Source organism: Lactuca saligna, chromosome 7 (genome assembly GCF_052625555.1).
Source record: "Lactuca saligna cultivar CGN05327 chromosome 7, ASM5262555v1, whole genome shotgun sequence".
NCBI lineage: Eukaryota > Viridiplantae > Streptophyta > Magnoliopsida > Asterales > Asteraceae > Lactuca > Lactuca saligna.
Window position 1 is genome coordinate 3,767,378 of NC_136423.1, and position 11,133 is coordinate 3,778,510.

The 11,133-nt window shown below is 31.3% G+C and overlaps 1 protein-coding gene and 1 long non-coding RNA gene across 5 annotated transcripts; one reads left to right on the forward strand and one right to left on the reverse strand.

The window, feature by feature from the left end:
- Positions 1–623: 623 nt before the first annotated feature.
- On the forward strand, positions 624–3,034 carry LOC145005337 (uncharacterized). 4 transcript variants are annotated; one of them, XR_013662552.1, is made up of 8 exons: positions 624–860; positions 959–1,021; positions 1,108–1,234; positions 1,350–1,421; positions 1,620–1,666; positions 2,106–2,237; positions 2,407–2,449; positions 2,788–3,034. It is a non-coding gene; the product is annotated as an uncharacterized LOC145005337 (long non-coding RNA). The 4 variants fall into 4 exon arrangements; XR_013662554.1 differs by having other exon boundaries at positions 2,109–2,237; XR_013662553.1 differs by having other exon boundaries at positions 1,384–1,421.
- Positions 3,035–6,312: 3,278 nt separating this feature from the next.
- On the reverse strand, positions 6,313–9,440 carry LOC145004142 (Pentatricopeptide repeat (PPR-like) superfamily protein). The gene has a single exon (XM_078963038.1). The coding sequence runs from the start codon at positions 9,419–9,421 to the stop codon at positions 7,535–7,537; it is 1,887 nt and encodes a 628-aa protein (XP_078819164.1). The 5' UTR covers positions 9,422–9,440; the 3' UTR covers positions 6,313–7,534.
- Positions 9,441–11,133: the final 1,693 nt, after the last annotated feature.

The following is an 11,133-nucleotide window of genomic DNA, read 5'->3' on the forward strand; positions in this document are numbered from 1 at the left end:
TTGGACGTCATGTTGACTTTTGTCATATTGACTTTTTGTTATATGATCGGTCTGTTAGAGTTAGTTACTCAGGGCTGTTAGAAGATGGTTTATTCACAGTTAATTAACTTAACTAGCATTAGTTAGTGGTTAGATGATGAGTTAGTAGTTAGTTAAGTCTTTCTTAAGTCTTGTACTCTGTATTCATTGAGAAAGTAATTCAATACATTGAACATTTTGGTTCGTCTCTCTTGTTTTACTCTGATAAGAAAATAAGAAATAAATTCTCGGATTTTTGGATACAATTACATATAAGAAAGATTCACTCTAATCATATACAAATCACTAAAAACCCTAACTCTCACAATGATATATATATATATATATATATATATATATATATATATATATATATATATATATATATATATATATATATATATATATATCTTTACTATATTATTAAGCATATTGCCTATTTCTTGAAAATTAAGAGGTATACCTATTATAACGTCATGTACAATCCTATTAAGCGCATAATGAAAACGCCTGCACATACTCTTTTGATCGTAACTGATGGTCGTACCTTCTCCTCTATTTAAACGTGGAAAACCCTAATTTCATCCAAATATCTTTGTCTCTCTAATTGCTCACTTCAGTCTCTTCTATCTCTCTATATATCATCTTTTATTTCAGTCGATTAATAGGCATTGCCTCCCTTATGTTCCCCCCATTCTCCATAAACCCTACACTCCACTGCCACCACCACTCGATCTTACCGTCATGTCGACCCTCTGTAAGCTCCACTACCTCCGTTGGATGGTTTGACTTCCCGACCTCTCTTCTTCCCCCGTTACCGATCACATATGAACTTGCAAGAGGTATATCTCCTCCTCTTTCTACTTTTTAGTCACATACAAACACACACTTCTATTTTGTGTTTAATTTCAATTTCTTCTCATGATCATGTGAACCCCAGTTTGGGTTTTTTTTCTTCTGAAGCACAGAAGGTGGCCAAAGATGTGAAGGTTTAGTGGAAAAGGTAATTCCGCCCCCAATTTAATGTATGACTACTCCTTCTTCTTTTCTATTATTTCATATGACTGCTCCTTCTTCTTGATCAAATAGAAGAGATGTCACAAACCATCCCAACACCAGCATCACATCGTAAAGAACAAACCCATGGAATAATCTCCTGATTTCATGATTTCAAAGTGCCTTACATGTTCATAAGGATTTCGATAACTACTATGAGGTAATTTTATGTTAATACTCTTAAAGCTTTGCTTAGTTTTGTTCTAGGTACCCTTTTTGGTAAAATGATTATCAAATACCATCATTATCTTTTGGATGTTATTGCTTTTCACCAGGTATGTTCAATGGTTACCTCTTTTTCATTTCCAGGATTTAAAGATCTACTGCATCTTGAGTTTCTTGATTAGGTTTGGTTCTTTCTATAATTTCTTTTAATGTGGTTCTCTATCAAGAATGTATCTTATTCTTCTAAGGATATAAGATAAAGAGATCATGTTTTATTTGGATACCTCACCCTTTTTGATGGTTTGAAGAACTTTTCAGTTGCTAGGAATTTTGTATTAATTAATTTTTGTCAAAATAAGGTCTTATTTTCATTTTTACAGACCTGATGTGTACGTAGTCTTTGTGTTTCCACTTGTGGGCTCTTCAGGTATGACTCTTCATGTTTTCTAACTTTGTGATCTACCATATATACCCTTGGATTAATGATCTTACTGTTTTTAGGGATAATTCTATAACGATTTGAAAGGGTTGATATTCGACAACCAAACTCTTTTGAGTTTTCTTTTGTCTAACTGATACCAACTCATGATTCTATTTTGATCCAAATAAATGCAATTTCATCTCTCCAGTACATGGTCTGTGATCTTTAATTATGTCATTATTATCAAGCATCCGAATTTATTATGATATATATCCACCAAATAAACAAATTATTGAAAACCATGTCATTTATAGTATGTTTCTTTTAATCTGTGAGGAACTAAGAGGAATTACCCAAACTAGAAGTATTTTTGAACTATTATCTCTTCTCTTTTAAGATTTTTATGTTTAGTTTATTTTTTGACTTTGGGTTTTTGTTGCTGTAGTAGAGGACGTATATTGAAGAAGAATGAGGTATGAGTTCCATATTTTGGATTTTCTTTGCTTCTCTGTCACACCATCAACCATCAGAGAACTCTTTTTTTGGTACACGTACGTAGATATGCCTCTCTCATCTTGTAAGTTTGAGACCTATATCCAAAAAGTGGGCTTTGTTTCTTTTGAAAATGCTATTTTCATTTTTAGTTTAATTTTCATTTTTTTTGATTTCTTTAATTTGTGAGAAATAGGAAAGGAAGGTTCATGTTATCTTAGTACATGTAACTGTAATGTTTACATTTCTTGCAGATTTCGCAGCAATTATGCCCTAACAATGTTTTTGGTCCCTAAGGTAAAACTCAGATCTTATTATTCCTTTTACTTTTCTGTTTCCTCTTTTTAAAAATCAAATATCAAATCTAAATATTTTATTTTGGTAGATTGTATTATTGAAAAAAGTTGTATGTCATTGCATTTATTTATTTTTGGGAAAGCTACCTATCATCCATTATTGGATGGGAAATTAGAAGAAAGTGATAATAGATTTGTTGGAATCACCTGAACGATATGATTCAATTCATCTGGCTAAAAGGAGTTCAACTATTTGCTCTTAGGATTAAACAATTACATTTTTCATGTACAATAAAAACGATTTTTTTGTTTGATATGGTGTTGCTTTTTTCCATGTAGGGTTATGAGAATCAACACTTAGAGAAGACTGCGTCTCCTTCTATATCATCACTTCCATTAAAAATAAACCATCTGGTCGTTTATTTTCTTATATTATGGTGTTTTTTCTTCTAGATTTTTAATGATTTTATGCTCAATATGGATTTATATGTGGTATTATCATATGTTTTGGTTTCATAGGTTCGAATCTAAGTTTAAGGCTTCAATTATCGGTTTTTTTTTAAGGAATGCACTTTTTACATATAATTTATAGATAAATGGTGCATGTGCTCATATGCATCTTTGATTAAATTTTATAAAGGCAGTAATGGATTTCTATCAATTCTTTAAATTTGATCAAACATCAAATGTTGTCCCCTACTTAGCCTTATGTTTGAATCTTCTTGAAACTAAAGAAGAAAGTAAATGTTAGTTTTTGGAATGGACTTAATATTAATATGCTTGATTATGGTGATTAGATTATAATTGTAAATACTATTAAAATTTTAAAAACTCTAATGAAATGCAAGAGACAAAATTAAGAAAAGAGAATTAAGTTTGTGTTTGACTGTTGGGTTTGCTTGTAGGAACGAGGTATACATCAAAATACTATCACTGGAAATACCTTTGGGCTATCAAGCTTTTTGTAGTGGTTTCACAAATTAACTATTTTTGTATTTTTAATTCAACAAGCTAATGATTTATTGAATTTTCATAGTAATAATGACACACGACATAGTTAGAATAATAACTACTCATTCAATTACTTATAACCACATAACATATATAATCGGAATCTACTAGAAAATGTTTGCTTAAAACCTTCAACAATTACAACATATATAATCTGAATCTACTAGAAAATGTTTGCTTAAAACCTTCAACAATTACAATCAAATACGCATCTGTAATAAGTCATGTTACAAAAAAAAATTGTCGCAAAGATGCAAACCAGACCGATAACAATATGTATCTTCATTGTATTCTTTGAAATATCATGTTTCTGAATTAAACAAACTGTCGAAAGAATCTAATTTGTTGTCGCTTACAAGAAAAAAATATAGTAACACTCTAATCCAATCTATTTATCTCACTATAACTATTTTTGGAAGCGAACCAATAATAGCATTGCGTTTTCAGTTAGTTTTACAAACTGACAAATTATAGCATTACTTTAAATTATTTGAAAAACTAATGAGTTGTAGCATTGCACTGTCATATAAAAATTAACCTGTTATAGTATTGTACTTCCACTTTTCTTCACAAACAAATCACTTGTAGAAACTAATTTTGAAAGAAATTATTGCACCCGTCGCTTGGCGCGGGTAAATAACTAGTATATATATATATATATATATATATATATATATATATATATATATATATATATATATATATATATATATATATATATATATATATATATATATATATATATTCAAACTATCTATACTACATATCACGTATAGAAGCTAAAGAGTCAAAAAGTGATTAATGAACAAAACTAGAAGACAACAAATCCGAATATCTGGTGAAGATAACTTCTAGGGTTTCAGGGGTGGAACTTGAAAAATTAATTTGAGGGGGCCGAAAGTAATAAAAAGAAAAATTATCATTCTTACACATAAAAAACCAATTTTTTTTCAACAATTACCCACATGTATGTTGCAAAAATGTGACACAAAGAAGTATAATAATCAAACAAAAGAATAAAAAGGCTAAGGGTAGCTATTGTTCATTCTTGAGAAAGAAACTCTGAGATTGAAAATCGAGATGTAGTGCATACTGCAAGGATACAAGCTTACAAAGCTTCAACTTTAGACAAATCTTTAAATAATCAGGCATTTCCTCATGCGATAGTTAGATAAACAAAACATGTTAGCCCAATAATTGCACCTTTTATTATATCTAGTGACACTAATTTGGTGGAAAATTTTGCTAAAATCAGCTCTATTATCAGAAAATGGTTTACCTATAAAAGTTTATATTCAATAAGTTATAACAAATGAGTTTACAGCTCTGATTCTTGATTCAGTGATCTCACATGGTATTGGTGGGTCATCATGTAATCTAATAAGACGCCTGTTCATCGCAGTTGATCTACATCTACCAACCTCATTTTCTTCAATGACTATTGCTTTACAGTCTGATGTAAACATTGTAAGTATAAATTTTAATTTTCTGAAATTGCACAAGCTTTCTAATTTTTGTTACTCCTGTCCCAAAGGAATCCAAATTTGTTTTTTTTTTTTCATGCAATGTTTTTCTTTATATTTTTTACACGGTTTCTTTGATATGCATTCGTGAAGGCAGCCCTTCTATACCCGATGCGTATAAGTGAATAACTCATCTTTACTCAATGTATTGTTGAATATCCAATGGTTATGTGAATTTTCTTATGTAAATTTAATAAATGAAGCTTTTTTAGTTTTATTGTTCTTGTCCTTAAGTAGCTGTTTAGATCTTTTAGATTTTAACAGAAAACTAAAAATGAAATAAAAATAAAATAACAAAAGAAAAGAAAGGGTAGTAGGAGTTTTAGTTTTTTATTTTAAACAAAATTTTGGTTTTTATGTATTTTTACAACGTTAAATTAAAGCTAAACCACTTTTGTCAAACATTTTGCACAAATAAAATCTTCCGCTACTAGGTCTCCAATTTGCCGAAAAATGTTATCCTATGCAGAAAAATATTATTTTACGACTAAGACAAGCAGGCTTGCTTTCGTTTTATATTATCAAGTTACTTTCACGATTTTACACCGATCCATGCAACATTACTTGTTTATCCATAAAATGTAACAAACTTACATTTTTTACCATTACATAAAATGGTAAGAACCGGTATGTTAGTAACATTAAATGGTTAAATTTTGCATAATGCTATGTATTTTTATAAATTTAGGTAAAAACCGGTATATTAATAACATTAAATGGTTAGATTTTGCATAATTCTATGTTCTTTAAGTTGTATCATTTGCATGAAATAGGGTATTAGTTTTTATATCATCCATGCTAGAGGAGGAACTTGGACTTTTGGCATAAAGCATTTGACTTCTTGTAATCAAAGTCAAAGTCAATTTATTATGGCTATTTCGGTGGAAAGATGCCCTAGAAGGTGCACTTCTCATGGAACATGTCAAAATGTTGTCGAAATGAGAGGATTTTTACTCTATACGTATCTTATTTCTTCATATTTATTTAAAGGATTAAATGCAAGAAATAACAATGTACTTTCATTTCTTCCCATGAAAGCATTGTACTTTGAAAGATCTATCCAATTATAAAAGTTTCATCTGCATGCAAAGAAATTTTCACTGCTAAATTCAGATAGATTTGTCAAAGTATAATGTCCTAATAAGAAAAAAAATTGAAGTCAATGTCAAAATTTTCAAAATACGTGGCCTTGATTAAAAAAAAAAACAAATTGAAAGTACAATGTTGTACTAGAAAGAAATGAAAGTAGGATCTATTTCAGCTAATGTTTATGTGATCGCACCCATGGAGGCTTTGATTGTAGCATGGAACTTGTATCCCATGGAGGTAATTTATATATTCAAATTAAAAATGAAAAATATATCAGTGTTTTTTCTTAAATGGGACCCACCCGGAAAATGAAAAACGTAAAACAACCAAAACAGACATTATCGGAACACAAAAATAAACAATTTTTAGATGCTTTGATTTTGCTTTCTTGAAGGAGGGGTGTGGGGTGAATGTTATCGAGCATAGCATCGACATTCATCGGGTTCTGAATCCGGTTCTCAACCTTTTGAACATGCAAATAGTGGTATGTTTAATGGGATTTTTTTTTAATTCCCAAAATACCCTTGTTGTTTTACATACTGTGGGAGACTTCACATCATGGCGCACGAATCCATATTTGAGGTCAACGTTGGAACTTTAAGTTTAGTTTCAGTGAGCGGACACTTAATGTGGGATGGGAGTGACCATACTCTTTTTGCATATTGTTTTTATGTTATGCAGCTACGTTATCAAATGTCTCTTTCCGAAATCACATGTGAAATTACCAAAATACCCTTGGTGTCTTACTGCGAGTTCACACTTTATGTGGGGTGGAATTCACCTTACTCCTGCATTCTTTATGTGTGAGGGTCTTATGTGTCTCGCCTCTCTGTTACCAAGTGACAACTTCCAAAATTAACAAACCTCATACCTCATAGGAAATTACCAAACTACCCTATACGGTTATGTCCTTTACATCGCACACACCACACATGTTTATCTTTACAGGCAATTGTGAAACTTTGGATTTATGATTTCCGGTGAATTTTCATGTAGGCCACATGTTGCAATCGGTTTTTTTTTTTTTTTTTTTCCGCTTATTGCATCAAATGATTCGTTTGTTAAATACCTGAAATGCCCTTTATAAAGACGAAACAAAGAAAATGGAACATTTGGACCAAATCAAGTGTTTGAGTATTTACAACTTTACATGGGACGGATGGAGTATGTGTTTGACCCTTTAGAATCAAACAAAAATACTTTTATAACTCAAATTCTCTTCGGTTTCGTTTTGTTTATGTATGTGCATTGAGTGGTATTTCAAGCGGATTATAATCATTATATCATTCCTGTGATTTTGGTAAACAGCGGAAGATATATCAACAGAACGAATGATATTTAACGGGAGTTGGGATGAGAAATTGTAAATGAGAAAGGTATAGATAAATGAATAGAGTATTTAGGTTGTGGGTGGTTTTGTCATTTATGTAAACGTGAAGGAGTTTTAATGTAAATTTTCAATTTTAAGTATGTGGCTTCTTTTTAATCAACTCCATGGCCATCGAACTGTACAACAATCCCAACACATGGTACAACTCAAAGCATCGTGGATGAGCTTCATCTTTCGATACAAAACCATGAATCTGACCACCAACCTCCACCCAACTAAACCCCGGCACCTTCAAACAACAATTATCCCGCATCTTTTTCCGAATCTCACCCACATCAAACCACCTCCCACAATAAGCAAAAATATTGGACAAAACAGCATACCCCACATTCTTATCTGGCTCCAAAACCAAAAGCTTTTCACTTGCCCATTTAGCCAACTCAAGATCTTTATGGACCCTACAATGTCCAATAAAAGCCGCTAGTGTGTCGGGTCCCGGAGCCATTGGCATCGAACCCAGAACATTAAAAGCCTCGGTGACTAAACCGGCTCGACCGAGAAGGTCAACTAGGCAGGTGTAGTGCTCGAGCCCTGGCTCAATCCCATGGTCTTTAGTCATGGATTCAAAGTAATGGAGGCCTTCGGTTACTAATCCGCCATGACTACATGCAGAAAGAACACCAAGAAACGTGATTTTATCGGGCTTTGGTACACCAAGTGACACCATTTTCTTGAAAACTTTGATCGCGTTTCTTGAAAGACCATGAAACGCGTATGATTGAATCATACAAGTGTATGACACAAGATCAGGTTTGGCTATTGAGCTAAATAATTTGACACTAGAAGCAATATTCCCGGATTTTGAATATGCATTTAGAAGAGAGTTGGAAACCGATAAAAAGGAAAGATTCCCGGTTTTTAGCGAGTAGGGATGAAGTTGATGGATTTCAGTGGTTAGAGAGAGATTCCCGCATGAGCTAATGACACTGGCTAAAGTCAGTTCATCAGGGTTAAAATCGTCACGTAGCATATTTGTGAAGAGTTTCCAAGCTTCCTTACCATTGTTGTGATGTCCGTAACCCACAATCATAGTGTTCCAAGAGATCAGATTTCTTAGAGACATTTCATCAAACACGTGACGTGCATCAATGATGTTTTTGTTCTTTGCATACATATCAGTAAGCGCACTAGCCAACACCATGTCCCCATCCAACCCATATTTAAAGACAAGACCATGGATCTGTTTTCCCAAATCACAATACGCTAGAGAAGCACAACAATTCACCAGACTAGTGTACGTGAAATCATCACCCTTAACCCCCTCTAAACGCATCATTGTAAAGACCCGAAAACATTCTTCCCTTGATCCATTTAACGCATAGCAAGACACTATTACATTCCACAAAACCAAATCTTTATCCACCGCATCATCAAAAACCAGCCTCGCCTCGCTAACAAATCCAAATTTGGCATAGAAATTAACAAGAGAACTATTCACATGACAATCTTTACAGAAACCCGATTTCACTGTACGACAATGGAACTGTCTACCCATCTCAATGCTCCCGACTTGACTCGACAAGCTAATTAAATTTAAAAAAGTAATACGATCAGGGTTGACCCCTTCCGATAACATCCTTCTAAAATAACACAAACCCACATGTGAATTACGAATTAAAGTACTCCAAGTCATGAGATTTCTAACAGGCATTTCATCAAACAGTTTACAGGCGTCACTGAACTCGCTGCATTTCAAATAAGAACTTAGCAGTTGGTTTTGTAACAGCAACGTGCTACAATAACCAAGCTTAATCATTGGTGAATGTAATTGTTTCCCTTGGAGTGGAAGACCCTTTGCAGCTAAGACCTTGAAAGCATTAGAACAGAAAGCTATATTGATGCGTTGAAATTGGTTAAATTTTCGGTAATTTTGGGTGGTTTGATTTAGGGCTCTAACCTGGTTCATCGACCGTTTTTTGAAATAGATGGTGGAATTTGGTTTGAAGTAACCTTTAACCATCGCATTTTTTTCGTTATCAAATATGATTCATTTCTCTGAGGATAGAAATGTTAGTTTTAATCTCTTTTTATATATTTAACTAGTTTATAACCGTTAGAACCACGGTTATAAAATTAATTAAGTTTTTATATTAAAAAATCAAAATTATTAATCAATCATTTAAATAAATTAAATAAATATGTTTATTTAAATTATTAATCAATTTTTTAGGTATATAAAATTATAATAGTTTATTTAAATAAAAACATAAAATTATATCATCTTATATTATGTATTAATTTTATTTTGTTTTTAATCTAATACTATTAATTTAATATAATTAAAATGAAAAATTTTAAAATTTGAAATTTAAAATGGAGAATTAATTATTAACTTAATGTAATTAGAGTGACAAATTTAAATTTTAAAATTTGAAATTCATAATTAATAAGTTGACAAGTGGCATGATATGTAACATATAGTATTAATGAGAAGCTCTAATAATTTGATACTTGTCAATAACAGAATAAACATATTCATTTATTAGAATAGGGATTAAACTTTTACAGTAAAATTTTAAAATTATTAATTAATTATTTTAAATAAATTAGTAATTACGATTTATTTTTATTAGTTATGTAAAATTATTATCATTTATTCAAATAAATATATAAAATTAATTTTTAATATATATTAGACATTTTTTTATTTGTGAATTAATGAAAACAATAATATAAAATTTAAAATTTAAAATGGAAAATAATTACATGGACAAATAACATCACATTAATTAGGAGGTCTAATATATTTAAAATGGAGAACTAATAGATTGACAAGTGTCATCATATTAATTAAGAGGTCTAATATAGTGACACATGACAAAAAAAACTACTCTTTTATTAGTATATGGATATATTTTAGTTACTTACTAATTATAATTTGAATTTAAATGTAATATTTAATACTTATAATATTTTGTTATATATTAAGTTATATTAATTAATTATAAATATAAAGTTTGTTTTTTGTTTATCAAATTCATATAAAAAATTAAATATTTATTGAAATTTTAAAAAACGATAACGTATTTTACAAAGCTTATAAGTATTATAAATATAATCTTATTTATTAAATATTATTGTAATGGAAAAATATATATTATATATTTGTTAAAAACAAATTAATGGAAGGGTGTGTTTGACAATCTATGTAAGGGGTCGTTTGATGTTCATCTGACTCGGGATGGGTCAGCGATTTGGGCTGACTCGGTCAGCTAGAATCGTTTGATGCGTCGCTGAGTCGGTAAGATGTCTGACTCGTTTGGCTTTCTCGGTCAGCTTCGGCCATTCGTTGTCTGGAAAAAAAAATACGGGCGATGCCCTCCCTTTATTTCTTACATCCCTTTGCCTGTGTGACCTAAAAAAAGAACGACTTTTCTTCCGCCTCCATCAACAACGCCCCCATCGACACAGCAACACAGAGGCAGCCAATCGTCGGACCTCCAACTCCGTCTGCCTTCAGTCGCATCTCCGCCTCCTCAGTCGGATCACCTTCTTTTCCGACCAGTTCTTCGTCAATACAAATGGACAATGACAGGTAAGCAAAATTTTCCTTTGTTGTGTAGAAGCTGTGAAATCAATGGAATAAGTTGTTGTTTAAATTTCATTTGTATGAATTTTTGTTTCAATAGTTTTTATATGTCAACCAAAGGAGGAAATCGTTTTAAATAATGA